At 47.6% G+C, this 23639-nt stretch overlaps 1 protein-coding gene across 3 annotated transcripts in view; it reads left to right on the plus strand.

Moving 5' to 3' along the window:
* Positions 1-583: 583 nt before the first annotated feature.
* YLPM1 (YLP motif containing 1) overlaps positions 584-23639 on the plus strand; it is a 121229-nt gene continuing 98173 nt past the window's right edge. For 2 of the 3 annotated variants that reach the window (XR_016440343.1, XR_016440342.1), the window contains exons 1-5: positions 584-1488; positions 9148-9393; positions 11659-11853; positions 17263-18017; positions 20350-23340. Coding sequence is in view for 1 of the 3 variants with exons in the window: in XM_090033691.1 (XP_089889817.1) it covers positions 670-1488; positions 9148-9393; positions 11659-11853; positions 17263-18017; positions 20350-23340 (5006 nt within the window). In the remaining 2 variants the exon portion in view is untranslated. The remainder of the gene's footprint in view (positions 1489-9147; positions 9394-11658; positions 11854-17262; positions 18018-20349; positions 23341-23639) is intronic. The other variant, XM_090033691.1, reaches the window with a different exon arrangement.

Here is a 23639-nt window from a genome sequence, read left to right on the forward strand (position 1 = left end):
AATGTGGCCCTAGGCTGCTGGCATGCTAGCAAAGCTTCTAGTCTAGTTTTACCTAGAGAAAACCCAGTGTTGACTGTGCGTGATTCTGCTCCTCCCTTTGCAAAAGCCCTGGGGCTAGGGCTGAGCCGGCATCTGCACGTGGTCCACAAGCAAACAGGGAGAGAGGACTGGGGCATCCCGTGGGGTTAGAGCAGGAGCTGCGGGCTTGACCGGCCCAACGGCCAGGGGAGGGAGCGGGAGAAGCTCAGAGACAGGCCGCAGGAGCGCGGGGGCAGTATGGGCTGCATCCCAAGGCGGAAAGACGGTGCCTCCCTTCACCCACTACCAAGTAGGCAGAGGCCAAGCCGCCCGCCATAGGGCGGCGCTCGAGCTCCTCTCGTCGGCCAGGAAGCGGAAGTGACCATGTGCGTAACAGACGCTCTAGGCTCACACTCCAATGCTTCAAGAGGTTACGCCCCCGTTACCTGTGCCGAACCGTTAGGGGGCGCTCTATCACCCGCGCCGCAACCTGCGTGTGCGGACCTGGCGACACTCTGGCTTCGGCCTGCCACTCCACTGCCCGGGAGGTCCCGCGAGCCTGGCTGCGCAGGCGCAGAGCACTGCACGCGCCGCCGCCGCTGGTTGCCCGCGGCCTGTGGGAGCTCGGAGCTGCGCCCGGCCGCCGCCGCCATGTACCCGGCGTGGGGCCTGTACGGCCACTACCCGCCGCCGCCCACCTCCATCCCGCCGCCGCCGTTGCCGCCCATGCCGCTAGCCGGCTACCCGCCTCCTCCCTCGACCGCCGCCGCGCCCCCCTCGGCCGCCGCCTCGGGCTTCCTGAGCCTGCAGGAGCAGCACCTGGCCCAGCTGCAGCAGCTGCAGCAGATGCACCAGAAGCAGCTGCAGTCCGTACTGCTGGGCCCGCCGCCGCCCGGGCCGCCGCCCCCCGGCCTGCCGCCACCTCCCCTGCCCGCCGCCTTCGCCGCCGACTGGTCGCAGCCGCCGCCGCAGCCGCCGCCGCAGCAACAGGCACCGCCCGCGCGCAGCTACCAGAAGCAGTTCAAGGGGCGCAAGCCCCGCGAGCGCGATGCCGCCGAGCCGCCCGGCCCCAGCGACTGGGGCGAGCCGCCCGCCGCCGGCCCCGGCCCCACCGACATGGAGCTGTCGTCGCCGCCGCAGTCGCCGGGCCCCACGCCGCCCTACCCGCCGCCTGGCTACCTGCCGGCCGAGCCCGCACCAGCTCAGCCGCCCTCCTACCCACCCCGCGCGCCCAGCTACTCTGAGCCGCCGCCCAGCGCCTCGCAGCCCTACCTGCCGCCGGGCCAGGCCTATGCCGCACCGCCCCCGGCCTACCTGCCGCCACCCCAGCCCAAGCCCCAGCCCCTCTTCCAGGCCTCGCTGCCGCCACCCGCCGCTGCGGCCCCGCAGGACAGCGCTGCCAAGGAAGCTGGCGCCGGGGCTGAGCCGCACAGTGCTGCGCAGCCCGACCCCTCCACCATGACACCCCAGGTAAGAGCAGGGGGTCCAGGCAGGCCAAGCAGGGAGCTCTGGGTGGGGGGGACTGGTACTGTGAATCGCACATGCCCTTTGAGCTGAAGAGAGATTGGGTTAAGGGCAAACGCATGGGCAGCAACTCAGTAAGTGAATCGTTTTTAAATGACCCAAAATGTTTGGCTTTCCAGGAGCCTAGTGCAGTGGCGTCTGTTCCCAGACTGCAGTGGGACAAATGCACAAGGGTTTTCAGCCCTTGGGCTCCAGCCCTGCGGGGGCTTGTCTTAAACCTGTCAGATCCCAGTTCTGTAAAATATAATGTGCAGGTGAACTTCACCCAGTGCCCATTGGCTCCAGTTTGCCCACTTCCAGATGCACCTTGTATGTTGTGTGTTGCAGGATCAGCACCTAATCCTGTCCTTTGGAGGAAAGCACTTTTCTGTGGAGGGTTGTGTGCTCTGGTCCCCTAATCTTCCAATGTGCACACATTTAGCTTCACACATGTAAACAGACCCGTGGGATTATCACTTGTAGTAAATGAGAAACATCTCCCTTCCTTCAGGTGAAGTCCTTATGTAAGATTGTCACTGAGGCCCTGTATTGTAGTTGTAGCCGATTAAGACTCCAGCAAGGCTTTGCATGGTCACAGGGATCTGCCTGCACAGATCCAGTTGCAGTTTCAATGCTGAAGCACATGCTTTAAAATATTTAACTTTGTTTTCATGAGTTTAACACAGACAAGTGTTTTTATTTATGAATTGACTTTTGGTTTACAGCTCTAAAACTGTTTGAAAAGCTATGTAGATTTTAAATTACAGACACTTGAAATTATTATCCTTTAGGGCTATTTTTTTTATATCCACTTAATTGCATACTGGAGTATGTCTACATGTGAAATAGGGTTATTTCTAACAGACCCTACTATACTTGGTCATGCATAGACAAGGTGGTACCTGTTGAGTTCACAAATTGCTGCTATATGAGTGTACCAGTTGATCTTTTACTGAAGTGGGAGTCTTCTAGTTCTTTATTTCTGTTAAAATAAAGAAAATTGCATGCATAACATAGTGTTAATGGTGAAGCTGCACACTAGGCACTCAAAAGTGCTGAATGAATGTCTATTGGCAATGTTAACATTCTAATATAACAATATTGGAGTTCTTCCTCATCCCAGGGAGGATAGCCATCTTAAGTACTGTTTCCAGTAATGCAAAAAGTATTTCCAGAACTACCCAGACCTACCCCTAGTATGACATAGTTATAATTATTATATTATTGTAATATATGCTCTGGGGAAGCAGGTTTATGGCTGAAGGAACATTCCCAACGCTTTCTGATTTTTGAGTGCACGCGTGTGGAGCTTTAACTGAGCATTAATATAGGTTATTGAATTGGATGTAATGGAAAATTCAACTTTATTTTTAAAAAAGAAAATGGTGTCATAAAGGTCATAAAGAGCGAACATGGAAATACCATAACTTCTGTTATATAAAGAAGAATTTTTAAATCTTTTGGTTAACAGTTACAACCCAGTCAGCAGAGAAGATAAATCTTTCTAATCTTGTCCTGATATAACAGTGGTAACAGCCAAATAGTTTGAGTGTCATGTATTGTTCCTGTTGTCTTATTTTTCTTCTGCTGTATATCAGAACAGATCCTTCTTTGGGGGGGGTGATGGTTAGTATCAGTCCAGTGTCATTTAGTGTATTGGGTAGTAAAGTGAGAATAATCCTGTCTCTCTATTGTCAGATGTATTTTAAAAAAAGCTCCATCCATCACATGTATTTTACTGTATATCGTTATCTTTGTTATCTGTGTACTCTATAATGTACAATATAAAACAAGATCATGCATCCTTAATGGAAAAAATGCATAAGTTCTGAAACTGTATGTTCCAGCATGCTGGTTTTTTAGTGTTTATTTTCTAGTCTTTCTTCCATGCTGTGCAGCAGCAAACATTTCTTTTCCTTTCCTCATTGGCAAAGGTCTTGCTGCCCTAAAAGGTGGGTCTTGCATTATGGCCTAATGACACTCAGACTCATCTTGATCTTTAAATACCACAATCCAGGCATCCAGATTTTTAGCATAGACTCTATCGGTTATAATGCTTGCAAAAATATTGCTGGCCAGCTGCCCTTGAAAGGGTACAGAACTGAATGGGGATCCAGTGGAACAAATGAGTTATTAATCTTATGTACAACTTTTGTTTTTTCTTGCTTAAGAGCTGGGTGAGCCTTTACATCTTATCCAAGGTAGAACTTGAGTATGGTCGTGATTGATGACTGTTAGACTTTTGGTCAAGTGTTTTGTAGCCATCCAGCCTGGAGTGAAGGTGCTTGGTTGACTGGTATGAGGTGTTCTCTGAGAAGAATATTAACTAACCAGAGGTGGAAGAGGGTGTTCCTTGATACTCTGGGATTTCTTGTGCATAGGAATAATATTGATAGTAACAGGACTCCATGAATGAACACCAGATTGAGAATGGGAGAGTACTAGGCCTGAATTGGGTATTTGATTTTAATTTTATCATTCAGATATTGGTACATGTGTAATTCTGGGCCTATGTACCAGGAAATGTATAAAATGGGATCTTATAATTTTATTGAACCTACTGGCACCTGTGGCCATGTTTAAGAGAAGATAGGTTGGATCCATGAATGACAGCAGAAGGGCAGCTGTTTGTCAGTCTTTTATTTGTCTATTATAATGTCCATCACTGCTTATAGAACAGTGTCTTATGACTTTTTTAGAAAGAGTGGTTGACTTCAGCTTGGTGATGCTCTATATGCTCTTGCTATGTCTCAAATATAAAAGCACATGGGAGGCTGTTGGGAGCATGGACTGTAAGCATGGGTGTATATCCCCTGTCCATAGGAATAAGAGTGCTTTGTGTCTTGATCTGAATCCTGATTATGAAGGACTTTGGCATAGGTTAGTTTGGGGGTTTAGAATTACGTGCTGTGCTGTTTTGTACCTAATCTATATGGTACAGTGTTTTTTACTGAAGCATTTTTCAAAATAGAACTTAATTTTCCTGCTTTACCTCTTGTGACTAGAAATGCTCCCTTCTCTCCCATGAGCTTATTTTGTTCATGTTTTAAGATGAATTGGAGAGACTTCAATCTTGAGATTTTCATATGACATCACCTACCAGTGTTGAATTCATGCTTATATTTTAAAATGTATTATCTGTCCTGTTGGATTCTGTGCCTTCTCTCTGCTGTTTTTTTTCCTTGACATTATGCTCAGGGAGAGGAGAGTATGGGGGATGAATAGGAATCATATGAAAAATGCAGGATAGTCAGAGGTTTCAAAGATGAAGTGCTACCTTAGTTTATGATTTAATAGACTACACCAGGGGTGCTCTACCCCAGCATGTGGGCTAGATCCAACTCAGAGTCTTGTAATCCAGTCTTCAGGTCTCCCCACAGGTCCAGAAACTTGACAGTGGGGGAACAGTGGTAATGAACATTGCCACCAGTTACCCACTGTCAAATTTCTGAGCTCCATGTGTCTGGATTGGCCCCAGCTGGGCCAGCCCTGCACAGAGGGACTGGACTTCATTCCCGCACAGTTGCATCCAGTCATGGCCCTTGCAGCCAAATGGGGCCTGACACAGCTGTATCAGGCCCCAGCCAGGCTGTTCCCACTAGCTTCATTGGCCCCTGACTGGGTCTGCACTGCACACTGTCAAATTGGCAGACCTGGTTCTTCCCACGTGGCCCATAGGTCAAAAAGTTGGGCACCATTGGGCTACTCTGTATGTAGCTTTTAGGATATAGTGTTCCATATTCTAACTATGGATGCTGGATACAAATGGATATTGGATACAAATCTCTATTTCCTTTGCAACATGCTTTAAAAAGCTTTGTAAATTCTTTGAATAAATGAAGTTTTAATATAGCCATATGGATATAGATGTTTCCTCAGTCTTCACGTTTAGTAAATAATCACTTCTGAGCCTGTGAAGTAGAATTAGTTTATCCCCTTATTATCTCGTATTTAAGTTTTGCCTCTCAGCATTTTATTGATTTGCAAGTGTAAATTCCAGTTACTGAGTAATAATAACCAGGATACTTACGATTAGCTAGTGAAAAACATCATGAAGTGTAGTAGAGGTGCACCGATATATCAGTTGCATATTTGATCGGCATCAGTAAAAGTAAAATGAATGTTATCAGCTGAGGGAGGGGGCATGTGGCTGGTGCAGGGCCCCCAGAGCAAAGGCAGCAGGGAGGAGAGCTCTGAGCCTGCAGTGAGCAGCCCACATCTGCCCTCACCCTGCTCGGCTTGTTTCCGGTTAAAAATGTCCCTGTGCTTAAAAATGGTGGCAGTGGCACTTGAACTAAAGCTCATTTAATGAGTTTCAGTTCAAGTGCCACTGCCACCATTTTTAAGAGCCGGGATGCTAATCTCCTGGATGAACTGCCTATAGTTCTGTCTCGTTCCCTACTGTGGGTCACATTTATCACCATGGCTGAGCAGTGCCTCCAGCCCCTGCTCCACATCCTTCATCACTGTGTGGAGGACTTGATCAGCCTCTGGGGATGACCTGGTGGGGGAAGTTAGTACAAGGGAGGCTAGGGGACAGTGATCATGAAATGATCCAGTTTGCTATTCAGAGAAAGATGGGGAGGGTAACTAGCACAGCACAAATGCTTAACCTTAGGAAAGCCAACTTTGATGTGCTCAGGGCAGTAGTCAGGGAGGCACTCGGAGCCCAGGGGGTAGCTAGTATGGGGGTCCAGGAAAGGTGGTCCTTCCTCAAGGAGGCTATCCTTGGGGCGCAGCAGGATGCAATTCCTCTGCACAGGAAGGTGGGAAAAGGGTCCAAGAAACCTTCATGGTTAAGCATGGATATCCAGGCAAAGAAAAAAGCGTACTGGCAGTGGAAGCAGGGGGCAGGGACAAAGGAGAAGTATACCTCCCTGACCTGAGCTTGTAGGGATTTGGTGAGGAAGGCGAAAGCAGCACTGGAGCTTAGATTAGTTTCTGGGATAAAGGATAACAAAAAGTCCTTTTTGGAGTATATAGGTAGCAAGAAGAAGTCTCGGGGTAACATTGGACCCCTACGAGGCAGGGCAGGGCAGTTGGTGATGGACGTGCGAGAGAAGGCAGAACTCTTCAACAAGTTCTTTGCCTCCGTGTCCCTGTCCGCTGACAATGGGATGCTCTTGGGTGATAGCGCAGAGAGTTTCATAGTTTCATAGTAGCTAGAGTCGGAAGGGACCGAGGTAGATCATCTAGTCCGACCCCCTGCCTTGGCAGGAAAGAGCACTGGGGTCAGATGACCCCGGCAAGGTGCTCATCTAACTTCCTTTTAAAAATCCCTAGGCTAGGAGCCTGCACCACTTCCCCTGGAAGCCGGTTCCAGGCCCTAGCCGCCCTGACTGTGAAGTAGCGCCTCCTAATATCTAATCTAAACCTACCCTCCGCCAGCTTGTGACTGGGAAGCGAGTCCCCCAACTGTTAGTTCAGACCTAGTTAAGGACTACCTGGAGGGCTTAGATGTGTCCAAGTCTGTGGGCCTGGATGACCTTCATCCGCGGGTGCTGAGGGAATTGGCTGGTGTCATTGGCACGGCTGTTTGAGGACTCCTGGTGCTTGGGCCAAGTCCCTGAGGACTGGAAAAGGGCCAGTGTGGTCCCTGTTTTCAAGACGGGGAGGAAGGAAGAGCCTGGCAACTACAGGCCAGTCAGCCTCACTTCTATCCTGGGGAAGGTCTTTGAAAAAATTATCAAGGGCCACATTTGTGAGAGCCCTGCAAGGGAAGTGATGTTGAGGGGTAACCAGCATGGGTTCGTGCAAGGCCGATCCTACCCGACTAACCTGGTCTCTTTCTATGACCAAGTAACAAAGAGCTTAGATGGGAAGGACGAAGTCGATGTCATCTTAGACTTCCAGAAGGCCTTCGACACAGTGTCCCACCCAATTCTGGTGGGCAAGCTGAGGAACTGCGGCACTGATGAATTCATGGTCACATGGGTGGCAAACTGGCTCCAGGGGCGCACCCAGAGGGTGGTGGTGGACGGGTCCATGTCGACCTGGAAGGGTGTGGGCAGTGGAGTCCCCCAGGGCTCGGTCCTTGGGCCGGTGCTGTTCAACATCTTCATTAGCGACCTGGATGAGGGTGTGGAAAGCACCCTGTTCAAGTTCGCTGATGATACCAAGCTGTGGGGTCAAGTGACTATACCAGCAGGCAGAGACCGCATCCAGGCATACCGGGATAGGTTGGAGAAGTGGGTGGACCTGAACAGGATGCTGTTCAACAAGGACAGGTGCGGGGTGCTGCACCTGGGGAGAGGGAACCAGCATTATGGTTATAGGTTAGGGGCTGCCCCCCTCAGCAGCACGGAGGCAGAGAGGGATCTTGGAGTCAGGATTGACTCCAGGATGAATATGAGTCGCCAATGCCACAAAGCAATAGGCAGAGCTAACCGCACCCTGTCATACATCAACAGGAGCATCACTAACAGGTCCAGAGAGGTCTTGCTCCCCCTCTATGCGGAGCTGGTCAGGCCACAGCTGGAGTACTGTGTCCAGTTCTGGGCGCCGCACTTCAAGAAGGATGTGGAGAACCTGGAGAGGGTCCAGAGGAGGCCACTTGTATGGTTGAGGGCCTCCGTGGCCAGCCCTATGAGGAGAGGCTGAGGGACCTGAATCTCTTCAGTCTCTGCATGAGGAGACTGAGGGGGGATCTTGTGGCTGGGGCCATCAGCAGGGACTCGGGGAAAGTCTGTTCACCAGGGCCTTCCTTGGAGTCACCAGGAACAATGGCCATAAGCTGAGGGAGGATAGGTTTAGGTTAGATATTAGGAAGGACTACTTCACTGTAAGGGTGGCCAGAGCCTGGAATAGGCTTCCCAGAGAGGTGGTGCTCTCACCTTCCCTGGAAATCTTCAAGAGAAGACTGGATAGGCACCTGGCTGGGGTCTTATGACCCCTGCCACCTGCAGAGCTCCTTCCTGCCCATGGCGGGGGTTGGACTAGATGATCTGTCTAGGTCCCTTCTGACTCACTGATTCTATGATTCCCCACCCCACCATGCACCTTCCCCTCCACAGACTTACCTGCAGGGAGATGCTCTCTGCACTGCCCAGCTGGATTCCTGTAAATTGGTTATCGGATCACTATTGGCTGATATGGCTGGTTAACAATTGGCCAAGAAAATCTTTATCAGTGCACCCCTAAAGTATAGATGTTATGGTGTTCTACTATTTACTGTCTTGGAAAAATACGAAAATCATTTGTGGAGTTGTCATAATTTCAGCTTGGAGGAAGTATTTACCATTGGGTTATGAAATCTAGAAATAATTTAATAATAGTACAGAATAATAGGGAGTTACTTTACCATGTATAATGAAAATAAGTGTCTTGGGCATTCAGAATAAACTCTCCAGCATCACTCAGTCCAGAAAATTTCAAAGTATGCCACAGTATCTGTGCAGTATTTGGCATAGTGATGCTTGAGCCATGTTTTTGATCTTTTGTCCTCTGTTGCAATAGAGATGATGATGACAGTGAAGCACTTACCACTTTTAGAATGGGCAAAAATACATCTCTAAAGAGTGCTTCCTCTACCAAATTTTGGTGTTTGGCCACTTTCTTCAATGCCAAAATCTGGCATGGTAAGCCTGGCTGTTACTATAATACTTTCAATTTTTTTGCATGTTGTAGGAACAGCAGCAGTATTGGTACCAGCAACACCTACTTAGCTTGCAGCAGAGAGCAAAAGCCCATGCACAGGGACAGCAGCAACTGAAGAGCACAGGAACAGTGAAGGATGCTCCTGAGCAGAAAGTAAAGCAAGAGGAAGGGAAATCAAATGCTACTAATCAGCAGTCTGAAGCTCCTTCACTTAATGAGCCTGCAACACCAGCTCCCAAAGAAGAGGATCCTCCTCTCTCAGCTGCAGAATCAAAGGTGTGTGAAAAAGATGCCATTCCGTGTGTTATGTTATTTTATAAAAAAAAAAATTCTTAGTTTCTCATCTGTGTCTGGTAATAATTACATGGCAAAAAGGCCCCACCTGAAAAGAACTCTAGTAAGGTTGTATAGTCAGTCACTCAGAAGTCTGTCCCATTCCCATCTCTGAATTCCTAGCTTCTTGCAGATCTCCCTTCTCCACAAGCTCCTCATTCCATCATAATTCCCTACCACCCTCTGTCAGCTTCCTTTCTTTTCTCATATTCCTCCCTGGCGCTCATTCTTACTCTTCTGACCAGTCAGTCCTAGTTTTCATGCTACCCTCTAGTCCTGTGCTCCTTGCCCAGTACTCCCCCCAAATGCCCCAGGTCTAGCTTTATCCTTTCTGTGTATTAATCAGATGGTTTCTTGTATCTCTGAATGATTTTTGGCACAGGGGAGACCAGGATCTCTGCTCTTAGTTCTGGAGCCTGGCCTTACCCCAGCCCAGCGAAAACATGTCTAGGAAAGTCAGACTTCATTCCTGTGACCCTGGAATAGGATTTTCTGTATTAGAGTATCCTCATTTGCTCTCATGGAGCTCATGTGCTATCCAGTCATACGTAGGCGCTGTGAGGGAATGGTATATGTGCAGTTACTCTACTACAGAGCCGTCTAACTGGTGGTCTGCAGACCAGATGTGGCCTGTGGAGAGTTAACTCATGGCCCCTGGCCTCCCAGTCTGGGCATCATTTGTTCTTCTGTTACTGCATTGGGGGTCTTTGAACTCTCCCTCTCTTCATCAGCCTCCATTTCTTATCCCTGCCCCTGGGGGTGGGGCAGGGCTGCATGGCCTGTGGGGCCCAAGGAGTCTGCAGTAGTAGGGAGCTCCTTGGACAGTCAGGACCCTGCATGGCTCCTGTGGGAAAGCACCTGTGCTGCAGATGGAAGGAGTCTGTGATGCCCAGTATGTACCTTGGGGGGTGTGCTGCTCACTTAGTATGTGGTCCCTGGCCTCCCAGAAGTTGAACAGCTCTGTTCTATGGAATAACATATGCAGATTGGTCTGTGCTAGGAGTAAAGTTCTGAGCGTGTTAAGTAAGAATGGAATCCTAGGAGATTGTTGCTGTTAAGCCTTACTATGAGCGTGTGTGAACTGTCATTTTTCAAAGACTTCTAACTTAGCTAACTTTGAGCAGTTCTCAAGGAATACAAAAGACACTTATTTGATACAAAGGCTACTTGCCTAATAAATTTCAAGTCTTCAGAGCACAGGGGGTACTAGAGCTTTTAAAAAATGGATAAAAGAAGTTTGCCAGAAGATTTTTCTTGGGGCAGATACCCAGTACTGAAAATATAATGCTTACATTTTGGCAAAGTTAAAAGCAGCTAAAATCAGGGTCTTAAATTGAAAAGATTGGAAAACCTTAATAATAGTCCCTCCTATATTGCCTGGCTTTTACTCGGCATCTTTCCTTCACAGGTCTCAAGCATTTTGCAGAAGTGTTCAGTATCTCCCATTTTATATTTGAGGAGATGACTTTCCAAGATCCTCCAATAGCCCAGGGGGTTGGAATTTGAGTCCAAGTCTTGCTTATATACTAAACTGTACCATCTATGTGTTTTTTTTAATTTGGCAGGATCAGCCTGTTTGCCCATATTCTTCTGTGCTGGCAGGTTTGGGAACTTAGAGAAATCTTTTTTCAGAGACAAACTATTGGTCACAGTTTTGTCAGGAGTGATGGTATTAGCACCTTTTCCCTTTGAAGTCACAAGACTAGCCCAAGCTAATATCCCAGATTCAATCTAAAGTAGCCAACCTGAAAACTCTGAAAGAGTGCAAGTTTCTGAGCTTCATACCCCAGGCCTGATCACACCTGAATTTTGGGGCAGGTTGGAGTTTGATTTACTTCATAATTCCTTCTTCTAATTGGTATATATGTTATGTTCCAGTTGTGTGCTGGAAAGGAGAATGGTAATCTTGTTTTCCACTCTAAACCTTTGGAGATAATACTAAAGAATGGAGTGAAATACTTTCTGCCAACATGCTTAATGACTTTTAAAATGGGCAAATTCTCACAAACTCGTTTTTTCTCTTGAAGTATCCATTTGAATGAAGAAAACAGACACCTCCTGGCAGTGCCATGCAAGGGCAGAACACTGAAATGCAGGGTCACAGAATTATGAACTGACCTGAAACGTCTGTGAATTGGGCCCATGACCCATTGTTTATCTGTTGTGCTTGAATGAGCTTTCTCTTATACTATTTAGTTATCTCCTTAGCTGAATATTGAACCTCCTGAAGACTCTGAGGAAGACTTGAGGTTGCAGCAGTTGCAGGTGGCAGCAGCACAGTGGCAGCAGCATCCACACCATCGAGTTGGCTTTCAGTATCAGAGAATAATGCAGAAGCATGCACAGCTGCAACAGATCCTACAGCAGTATCAACAGATCATACAGCAGCCTCCCCACTTACAGGTCAGTCTGTGAGGACATTGTACTGGGTATATTTGCTTTGTTAATGATGTTAAGTAGTGGGTGTCAACCTTTCTGGCAGGCAGGCCACAAATTAAGCCCTCACCTTCCCCAAGTGGCACTCTGATCCCTTTCTTCTGTTTTCTGCTCCCTGCCCTTGTGTCTCTGCTTGATCTGCTACATGCCCCACACACAGAGGCTGCCAGTGCCACTTGTGGCATGTTTGCCTCAGTTTTTTACTGCAGGGTCCTCAGTTTAGAAAATAAATGTATTTAAAATGACAAAAAAAAAAAAAAGAAAGCTGTTTGGGTGTCACTGTTTACAGCGGGGGGGTAGGGGAGGTAAAGTACAGCTGGTGGGCTATATCTAGCCTGCCAACTGACTGGATCCAGCCTGCAGCTGCCCCCACAACAACTCACCAAATCTCCCTATGGGACTTTGGCTGGGCAGGAAGCAGTGTTTGGGGGTGGGTGAGGCTGGGACCATCAGCCTGGGTCATGGGATGATGACGGCTGAGACTGGAGCCGGGGCTGAGCCATGATCCCCTATCTGCTCTCTGCACGCCCCTGCCTTGTAGGGGGCGGGTGTGGGGCGGTGTGTGCTGAGGGTTAACAAAACTCCTGTGTTGCCCTTGGGCCCAAATAATTGCCCAGCCCTGGTTTACAGTGTTCTGTGCTACAAGAATAAGAGGATTTATATATTTCATAGATTTCTAGGGTCAGAAGGGACCTTGTAGATCAATGAGTCTGACCCCCTGCTCTAGGTAGGAAAGAGCGCTGGGGTTAAATAACCCCAGCTAGGTGCCTCTCTCATCTTTTCTTGAACACCTCCAAGGTAGGGGAAAGCACCACCTCCTTTGGAAGCCCATTCCATATTTTGCCATCCCTCACTGTAAAGGGGCGCCTTAGTAAACAGAGTATCCTCTGTTCCCTGCTGACCACCCATGATGAGTTTGTAGACAGCCACAAGATCACCTCTCAGCCTTCTCTTGCGGAGACTGAAGAGATTCAGGTCCCTCAGTCTGTCTTCATAGGATCTTACCTGCAGGCCCTCAGCCATACGAGTAACCCTTCTCTGAACCCTCTCAAGGTTACCCACATCCCCCTTGAAGTGTGACGCTCAAAACTGGATGCGGTACTCCAACTATGGCCTGACCAGTGCTGCATAGATGGGGGAAGTATCACCTCCCTAGATCTGCTCATGATGCACCTACTAATACATGAAAGAGTCCAGTTAGCCTTACTACCTCGTCACACTGACAACTCATGCTCATTTTTGCGTTGACCGAGACTCCGAGATCCCTTTCCACTGCCGTGGTACTCAGAATAGTACTTCCCTGTCTATACATGTATTGGAGATTCTTTCTCCCCAGGTGCAGCACCTTGCACTTATCCTTGTTAGATTGCATCCTATTCTGATCTGCCCACTTCCCCAGTCTGTCCAAATCTGCCTGGATTTGCTCCCTGCCCTCCAGTGTGTTTACTGTAGTTTGGTTTCGTCTGTGAATCTGGACAGTGCTTTCAGCCCCCCCCCATCCAAATCACTGATGGAGATATTTGAACAGCACTGGTCCAAAGACAGAGCCCTGGGGAACACCACTGCCCACATCTCTTCAGGGAGAAACCACCCCATCTACTACCATGCTCTGGGTGCATCCCATAAGTCAGTTTTTCACCCACCTTACTGTGAAAAAATCTACGTTGCAGCTACTCAGTTTGCTTGTAAGAATTTGGTGCAACACTGGATCGAAAGCCTTTTTAAAGTCCAAGTAGATGACATTCATCTTTACTCCTGCATCTAAGCACTTTGTGACCTGGTCATAAAAAGAGACCAGGTTAGTCAGGCAGGATCTGTCTGCTATAAACCCATGCTGGTTTTCCTTTAACATTGTATTACCTGCTGGCCCTCCAACAGATGTGATCCTTTATGATTTTCTCTAAGGTCTTGCCAAGAATAGCAGTGAGGCTAACCAACCTATACTTATCCAGGTCCTCCTCCTTCCCCTTCTTGAAAATAGGGACCGCATTGGCCCTTTTCCAGTCTTCTGAGACCTGTCCTGAGTGCCACGAGTGCTCAAACATTGGCTTCACTATGACACCAGCCAATTTCTTTAGTACTGTTGGGTGAAGATCATTGGTGCCTGCTGACTTAAATATGTCCAACCCCTCCAAGTGCTCCTTCACTGGGTCACTGCTAACTGTAGGTGAATTGGTATTTCTCTCACACCAGACTAAAGTCTTATTGGGAAGTATGGTTGTATCCGTGTCCAGGAACACAGATGCAAAGAAGTCATTTAAAAGCTCTGCTTTATCCATCCTGTCTGTTACAAGCTGCCCTAGACTATTCTGTAGAGGTCCTATGTTACCCTGTGCCACCTTCTTGCTCCCTATGTACTTAAAGAACGGGTTTTTGTTACTCTTAATCTTTGTTGCAAACTTGAGTTCAATATCTGCTTTGGCCTTCCTCACTGCTTCCCTGCAAGCACAAGCCAAGAAGGTGTACTCTTCCTTGGTGGCCACCCCCTGCTTCCACAGCCTGTAAGCCTCTCTTACCTCTGAAGGCTCTCCTGGATTTCCCTGTTCAGCCAAGAAGGTTTTTTGGCTCTTTTGTCCCTCTTTGTGTTAACTGGGATGGTGCTCCTCTGTGCCTGCAAGATCAGTCCCTGGAGGAACACCAACCCTTCTTGGACTCCCAACTCACAGATGTGATTACGTCTCAGTCTCACTTTAACTAATCTCCTGAGCTTGTTGAAGTTGGCCTTCTGGAAGTCTAGCACTCCTGCCTTGTCTTTCCCACTTTTCACCGGATAGTGAATCCTATCAACTGGTGGTCACTATCCCCTAGGTGACCTTGTACCTGTAGATCCCCCACCAAGTCCTCCCCTGTGGCCAGCACCAAGTCAAGTATGGCATTTCCCCTAATGGGACTGCATACCTCCTGTTAGGTGCATGTCCTGTATGCAGGTTAGGACCCTACGGGAACAGGGAGACCTGGCTGACTGCTCCTCCCAGCAGATGTCTGGGTGATTTAGGTCACCTATGACCACTAGGTCCTTTGAGTGTACTGCCTTTGAGAGCTGTTTTGAGAATTGTAGGTCTAACTCCTCATTCTGGTGTTGGTGTCTGTAGTAGACCCCCACTACCAAGTCCCTTTCACCCCTACCCCCTTGTAATCTGACCCATAGAACTTCAGTTTGTCCTTCTTCTGTCCTCATCTTTATTACAGATGTATAATATTCCCTGATGTATAGAGCAATGCTCCCCCTTTATCCCCCAATCTATACTGCCAGTATAGCCTGTAGCCCTCAATGCCCACTTCCAAGTTGTGGGAAAGGTCCCACTAGGTTTCTGTTAGTCCAACCAAGTCGAGATCTTTGTCTGCAAGCAGGAGTGCAAATTTCTCCTGCTTGTTACCAATACTTCTAGCATTAGTATAGAGCTAAGCCCCTCAGTAGGTGTCCTTAGTACTCCCCTGTCCTGTTTCTTAGTGACCCCCTTAGTACTTACCTGGTCAATTCCAGCATGCGGTTCATGGCCTGTCTTCCCCGGTCTCATCCTGGCTTCGTCATCCCCGTCCCCCAGTGAAGCTAGTTTAAAGCTATACATAGGAGGTCTGCCAACTTGTAAGAGAACAGACTCTTACATTTTGGAGAGAGATGTAGACTGTCACGTCCCAGCAAGGTCCTATTCTGGAAGTATGGATCATGGTCTAGAAAGCTGAACCCTGCATGGTGGCACAACTCCAGAGTCGTGAGTTGACCTCCCCAGTGCAGTTGCTGTGGTGCTGGCTGCGACCACTGACTGGGAGGACTGATGAGAGGACTGTTTGTGCCCCTGAATCTCTAAGCCTGTCTCCTAGAGCCATGTAGTCAGCCATGACCCGTCCCAGACTACTCCGGGCCGCATCATTTGTTCCCACATGTTAAAAATGATAATGCAAGAATGCCAAAAATAAAAACGTGTAGATAAAATGCAACTAATTGTGATAGTCTACCTCAGGATTTGTATTATCAATATAAAGTGGTAGGAAGACAGAAAATAATCAGCATCTCTAAAAAAGGCTACCTGGGCTTGATGGAGTGCAGTTGCATAACGAAGGCGATTGTTGTGTGGTTGTGGGACCTATACGTTTCCAACTTCTTTGTGGCATGGGTCCTTTTTTATTCTTATTTAAAAAGTAAATTAGGTGTAACTTAAAAGTATAATCGAGGTATAAAATGGTGATTCTCTGCCAAAGGTCTAAGGCAGTGATTCTCAACCAAGATATTGCAGCACTCTGGGATGCCTTGAGATCCTTTCAAGGCGTGTTGCACAATGTTAGCACTGTTAGGTATGCAAACATGATTCACACAAAATACCCAGAGATTTCAAATAGGAATTCATAGTATTAAAAATATTCTGACCTGTTGTGGTTTTCCTGAGTTCTTTGCAATAGTAGAATAACTCTATTATTTTTCTGTAGTCAAAAGGCAAGTGAAAACTAAGGTCTGGCATTTTCCAAGGGGTGACTTGAGTCAAAAAAGGTTGAGAATCACTGACTTAAGGGTTGTACGTTTTCATAGTGGGAGATGGTCCCTGTATGCAAAAGCTTTTAGTCTAAATGTATAAGTTTGACTAGACAAGGAGTAATGGGAGAAACATGCGCTGAGTGCTCATGGAGAGATCAAGGGGTCCCAGCAGGTTAGTAACAGAATCAGGAATAGAATTCAGGTCTCTTGAGGCCCACTTCAGAGCCCTGCTCATTGGAAAACACCGTGTCTATTATGAGTGGGTTTTTTAAAAAAAAAAATAGCAGTTATAGTTATGAGTCCTGAATCCTGAGTGGGGTTCCTGGACACGACCACAGCACAAATAATTCACTAGTTATCACAAGTTTAAGAAAAGATTGTTCTTTATTTGTAAGGTAATCAAATTAGACTTGGAAAACTACTGCAGTTTATACAGTTCCTAAGTATGCAGACAATGTCTGCTTTAATGTGAGCTGCTGTCTACCCAGAGAAATAAATTGACAAGCTGATGAAACAGGACCACGCGTTACATATATTTTAGCGATTGATTAATTTGGAATTTAGAAAGAGAAAATAATCACAGCCAGAGCTCTAAATAGTTACATTGATTGCAGGAGTAATTTTTTTACTAAGTATGCTCTCCTTCCCTCTCATCCCCTAGGCGGTTGGGCTTTTTGTATGAGAGGTGTTGTCATCTTCCAGCAATGAAACTTGTAAGTTGGAGACAGCAGAATGTCATAAATATATTTTAGATGCCAAAGGTTATGTTTGCTTTTGTTTTTGCTTAGCTCGGCTCTCGAGCTTTTTCCCGAGTCAAAAATTATGATGGAGGGTACTATTAAAAAACATAGCCCCAGCAGGATCTTAAATTGTATTCTGCAGTAATTTCCATTTTTTTGTTATAGACAATGTCCGTGGATATGCAGCTGCAACATTATGAGACACAGCAGAAACAGTTCCAGCAACTACATAAAGAATGGGAGCGTGAATTCCAGCAATGGCAGGATCAGCTCCAGACCTATCCTCACAAAGATCAGCTTCAGGAATATGAGAAACAATGGCAAACATGGCAGGGACAGATGAAAGCTACTCAATCCCATTTGCAGGAGAAAGTAAATTCACTTCAGAACATGAAGAATCAGTACCCTGGAAGTGTTACAATGCCACCTCCATTTGTTTCATACACTCAAACAAGCATTCCTGTTATGCCTCCAACTTTGCCTCCCACAACACCTCCACAGGTTCCTCCACCCCTGTCTTCTGGTTCTCAAATGCCAAATTCATCCATTCCCCCAACATCTAGTTCTCAGAGCACCCAGTCCACTGAGACACCAAGGCCAGCTCTACTTCCCACCCCTGTTTCATTTGCACCTAAAGTATCTGGCTTAGCTGCAACTTCACCGTATCATTCTCAGATAACTTCATCTATTGCCTCTTCGGACCAAGGAAACACTCAAGTTCACATGGCTAAACAATCTGGGCCATTTGCCTCAGTTTCATCTGAGCAAGGATCTGGGGAATTGAAAACCTCCACAGTAACTTCAACACTTACACCCACCACCTCCATCACTACCTTCACTCAAGATAAACCTCTGAGATCAGGTGGATTGCTTCCAGACCCTCCAAGAGGACCGTACTTTGAAGGACCAAGAGGTCCTAGGTAAGCCTCCTTTACACATTCCATTCTATACACATTATTCTTCACACATCACTTGAGCACTTGGTTGCTTCTCAGTAATGAAAGAAGGTCTGTCCCATGCTTCATTCTTGTTCTCTCCTAAGTGTAGAGGAACTTGTGTGCAGTGTTGTGTGCTCTGTTTGTTTGTTTGTTTGAGAGAAGTGCCCTGTGTTCTGTTTTTACCTTACGGCAAGAAAGGTCAGAGAAGCATGCTTTGCACTTGGGCATTACCTAGGACAGATCGCATTTTCTAGTGAGATTGTCAGGTATGCTGCTCTTTTCTCATTCTCAAGCACATACCATCCCTTTTACAATTCCAGCTGTTGCTTCCATGGAAGAGAGGTGCATTAAAATATTTAATGTATTCTTAATTTCTTCTAATGCAGCTAAAACAGGGTTTGGCAACATTTTCCAGCCACTTCTCCCTATCACCTGTCCATGGCATGGCATGGGTAAAGCTGTGCAGCTGCTGAGCTGTAGAATGGCACAGTTGAAACCTCCTGTACCACCATCAAAGTCCTCATACCACAGACTGGATCCACTGCCTCTGTGCACTGGTTCTGGCCTGTGGACCATAAGTTGCTGACCCCTGAGCTAGAGACCAAGAGAAAAGCCTGCATGGGATGATGAAATAACTCATTGTAAACCCTCTGCAAGTACTATGCTGATTGTGATCCTTGGGTTACAGTCTGGGAACAGCTGCTCTAGAAATATTTAAAGGTCATATACAAGCAAAATTAGAGTACGCGCACTTGGTAATATTATAATGTATACACTGTGAAAGAAGTTCAGGCAAGTTTCCAACTACAGTTACTGCCTTGGCGCCAATAAGTTGCATGGTAGTAAAATCAGGAAAAAAAATCAGTTTGGATCCTAAACTGCAGCTACTTTTACTGTTGAAGAAACTGAAAACTGGAGCCACAGCTTGAGACTTTGTCTTTAACTTGGTTTAGTATGAAAGAATTCTAGCTGCTTTCTAGGCTGTTCCATGCAGTGCTATTTTCAAAGCAGAATTCCAATATGACCACAGGTAGATCCAGAGGGGGCATAATGATGTGGTTGTACCCTTTTTGGCTGTGCCATGTGTGAGTTCTTGGCAGGGGGTCTGGCCAGAGCCTGTGCTTTTGCTCTGGTCTAGAACCCAGGGGATGAGTACTGCCATCATAGCTCATCCCCTCCTTTCCCATGCTGCTGAATTGGGGGCATGGGGAGAGGAAGGATGAATAGCAGCGGCATTCAGGCTCTGGGCCATATGAAAAGCAAGGGCCGTGGCCAGACCCTGCCTTGATTAGGTGGTGAACTTACAGCTTGCTCCCCACCCAGAGTTCCAACAGGAGCCCACAGTGACTGGTCAGCAAACTAAGAGCTCACCATACATACACAGCACAGTTAGTTGTGGGGGTGTACACCCATTACCTTGTTCCTGGATCCGCCAGTATCACTACTGAAGTTAAGTTTTCTAGAATAATAGTACTTAATAAAAATGCATGCCTTTTTGTGCATGTGTTTAGTGTTACGTAACTCTAACATGGCTTTAAAAAGATATAAAAGCATAAACAGAGGAGTGGGCCTTGGCTTTAGCTTTGAAATTATTGCCTTTGCTAGCTTTTGATGCACCATGTTATTCTTTTGCATTTATATACTCTTCTTTTTCAAGTTTATTTTTGACATGATTTATTCACACTCCTGTGCGGAGGGATATAATAATATTTCTGATAGAGAATCAGGGGAGAGAGGAACTGTAACATGCCTATTGTCACGTAGGGAGCTAGAAATAGAACCTTGATCATCTAGGTGTCAGTCTAGTACAGGGATTTAGACATAAGTTTTCTTAATATATTTGGTTTCCAGACTGATATATTTTCCTGTGGTGACTAGTCTCCATGGCTGAGTGTTATACCTGCCACTTGTTCTTAAATGACATTGCTGAAATGGTTAAAATGCTGCTGCTCTCACATTGTCAGGGCAGAATTTTCCCTGAAATCTAAATGAATAGTGCCACCTGATTATGTGAAACAGTAAAGAATGTAACTGCGTGTGGGGGTGTAGCATGAGGGCATTAACGTGATTATTTTGTAGCTCTGTATCTGGCATTGCTTGCTGGAGATTTCAGATTCTGCAAATTGTTTGAATCAGTCAGTTATGCACTATACAGTTTAAGAGTATTGATTTGTGTTTCTGTTTTGGTTCAATGAGAGTTGTTCATAAGGAATCCTTCTTCTGTATGAAAGTGACTTCACAACTTGGAAGTGTCATCTAGAGATTTCTTACCTGATTAGTTCTTTTTAATAAAATGCCTCTTGTTTTCCTGTAGGTTTGATGGACCTCGAGGAAGAGGTTTTGAGAGATTTGAAGGGCCAAGACAAAGAGGGCCTCGTTTTGAAGGCCAGCACTTGGAAGGTCCAAAACCAAGATATGAAAATCAAAAATCAGATGGACAGTCTTCAAGCAAATGGGGGACTATCCCACGTGGCCCAGCATCACAGTTTTATACTACCCCAACTACATCACAGATGCACAGTACCCGACCAAGTGGGCCCCAGTGCAGGGGTCCCAGGCCTTCTTTTGGACAACAGCAGCTACAAGCAGAGTCCCGGACTGAAAACAAAGAACTTTTTACTGATGCTGCTGGAAAACAACAGATGGCAAATAGAACTCAGTCTACTCCAATTCCCATTGATACAGATGCAAAGAACTCTGGTCTAGTCCAGCCAAATGAGGACTTGAAAAAAATGCAACAGGAACCACCCAAATCCGAAGTAAAAGAAGTCATTTCAGAGCCTAAAAAGTGGACTTGGAGTTCTCAGGATCCAGCACAGCGAGTAGAAGAGTCCAAACCAACCACTCAACCTCCATCCACACAAAGCCAAAAACTGGCATCTGTTCCCAATAGTTCTACAATTTTGCAGTCTCCTGTTCCATCAAGAACAGGAGAAACAGCAATAGTGACTCCATCCCCTCTACCAGGAGATAAAGACTTGAATTGTGCAGATAATAAATTGCCTGTTTCAGATAGCACCCTGGGGCAAGATCTACCTGGACCAGAAAACAGAGTAAAAGGCCCAGTTATGTCAGAAAGCAATAGAGGCACTGGACCAGTAAGCAGGGGCAGGGGCCAGGGCAGAATGGAGGATAGCCGGGGCAGAGGTCAAGGCAGAATGGAGGATGGCCGGGGCAGGGGTCAGGGCAGAATGGAGGATGGCCGGGGCAGGGGGATGGGCAGAATGGAGGATGGCCGGGGCAGGGGGATGGGCAGAATGGAGGATGGCCGGGGCAGAGGTCAAGGCAGAATGGAGGAGGGCCGTGGCAGGGGGATGTGCAGAATGGAGGAGGGCCGCGGCAGGGGGATGGGCAGAATGGAGGAGGGCCGCGGCAGGGGGATGGGCAGAATGGAGGAGGGCCACGGCAGGGGGATGGGGAGAATGGAGGAGGGCTACGGCAGGGGGATGGGGAGAATGGAGGAGGGCCGCGGCAGGGGGTTGGGGAGAATGGAGGAGGGCCGCGGCAGGGGGATGGGGAGAATGGAGGAGGGCCGCGGCAGGGGGATGGGCAGAATGGAGGAGGGCCGCGGCAGGGGGATGGGCAGAATGGAGGAGGGCCGCGGCAGGGGATATGGCAGAATGGACGATGGTCGTGGCAGGGGGATGGGCAGAATGGACGATGGTCGTGGCAGGGGATACAGCAGAATGGATGATGGCTGTGGTAGGGGGATGGGCAGAATGGATGATGGTCATGGCGGGGGGATGGGCGGAATGGATGATAGCTGTGGCAGGGGGATGGGCAGAATGGACGATGGCCAGGGTAGAATGGACTATGGCCATGGCAGGGGATTGGGCAGAATGGACAATGTCCGTGGCAGAGGACAAGCAAACAGAGGCATGGGACAGGCAGCCATCCGTGGCAGAGGCATGGCCATGGCAGCAGACAGCTGGGATAAGTTGTCAGATAGGTATGCAGGCAGCCAGGAGGGGTTGTCAGACGAGCGTTCAGACAGCCGGGAGAGATTGCCAGATGGGCGCTCAGGCAGCAGAGAGAGGGGATTCATAGGGAGGTCAGACAGCCAAGAGAGGGTGTTGTCTAGCCGAGATAGAGAGCTAGCTGGTCGACCAGGCAACAAGGATAGGGGGCAAGCAGCTAGCCGAGAGCAAGGTCCTGTCAGACAGGTAGGTAGCCATGAGCGGGAGCTAGTCAGGCGAGCAGATAGCCATGAACGGGGCCCTTTCAGACGGGAAGGAAGCCGGGATGGAGGGCCCATGAGATGGGCAGGAGGTCGGGATGGGGAACCTATGAGGAGGGCAGGAAGCGGAGATGGGGGACCTGTCAGGCAGACAGGTAGCCGGGAACGAGGCCTAGTTAGGCGGGCAGGTAGCTGGGAGAGGGAACCGGGCAGGTCTGAAATGGGTGGTATGGATAAACGCCTGGGTGACAGCTCTGAGAAATTTCCCCCATACCATCGAGAGGAGCCTCTCAGGGGTCCCTGGAGCCATGAGGAGGAGAGAATGCAAGAAGAACTACCATTGGATAGCAGAGATGCTCCTCTAGACTGTGAACTAGTAGATGATTGGGAAAGAGATCGATATTGGAGAGAGCATGACACAGATTTTCGGGATGATTCCTTGGACCCCTATGATAGAGATGACAGGTTCTCACTCCATCATTCAATGCCTCCACTATCACCTCTTCCTCCACTCCCTCCTTTGTCTTCTGATTTTGACAGACGAGACCCGTGGTGGGATGATTGGGAAAGGCCAAGAGAGAGAGAGATGGATAGAGACCTGGACAGGATTGGAAGATCCATGGATAGTTATGATCGTGAGTTAGATAGAGAATGGGACGGAGATTATTTGATGCCTCCAGATGACAGAGAGATACCAAGTCGTGATCTGGATATTCCTCCTCTCCCACCCATGCAGTCCTTTCCACCTTTGGACAGATACCATGAGGACCGGTGGAGGGAGGAGAGGGACAGAGATTTATATGACAGGGACCGTCGAGACAGGGGGGAGTTGAGAATCCGAGAATACCCAGAGAGAGTTGACAGATGGAGGGAGAAGCGAAACTACCTTCCTGAAAGGACTGATTGGGAGAGAGAACGATTGTCGGAGAGGTGGTATGCTGATGAAGAAGAAAGAATGCAACCTTTGGAGGATCAGCTAGATTTACCCATTCCACCATCACGTTCCTCAGACATGTTGGAAGCAGATTCAACTATGGACCCTGACCAATCACTAGGGGGAGTAATGGTCCTTAGTCAAAGACAACATGAAATAATCCTGAAGGCTGCTCAGGAGCTGAAGATGCTTCGGTGAGTTGACTAATTTTGTAATTTTTGGAGAGCGAAACTGCTAATGTGTACAAACTAGTCAATGAAATTGAATTTAAAGGATTACTGTAAGGTAATATGATTTGCTGTATGAAAACTGACAGTTGATGAATCTATTTTGGCCATTATCTGATGCTTCAAGGAAGACTACTGTCCCTTGACTGTTTGAATTTTTAAGCTATGAGGTGCCTTCCGACCCTACTATGAAAATATGAAACCCTTCAAGTGGTACAGTACTGCTTGGAGGACAATAATATCCTTCCTGATCCTTCATGTGATAC

Source organism: Crocodylus siamensis, chromosome 2 (genome assembly GCF_052110815.1).
Source record: "Crocodylus siamensis isolate JL-2025a chromosome 2, ASM5211081v1, whole genome shotgun sequence".
NCBI classification, from domain to species: Eukaryota; Metazoa; Chordata; order Crocodylia; family Crocodylidae; genus Crocodylus; species Crocodylus siamensis.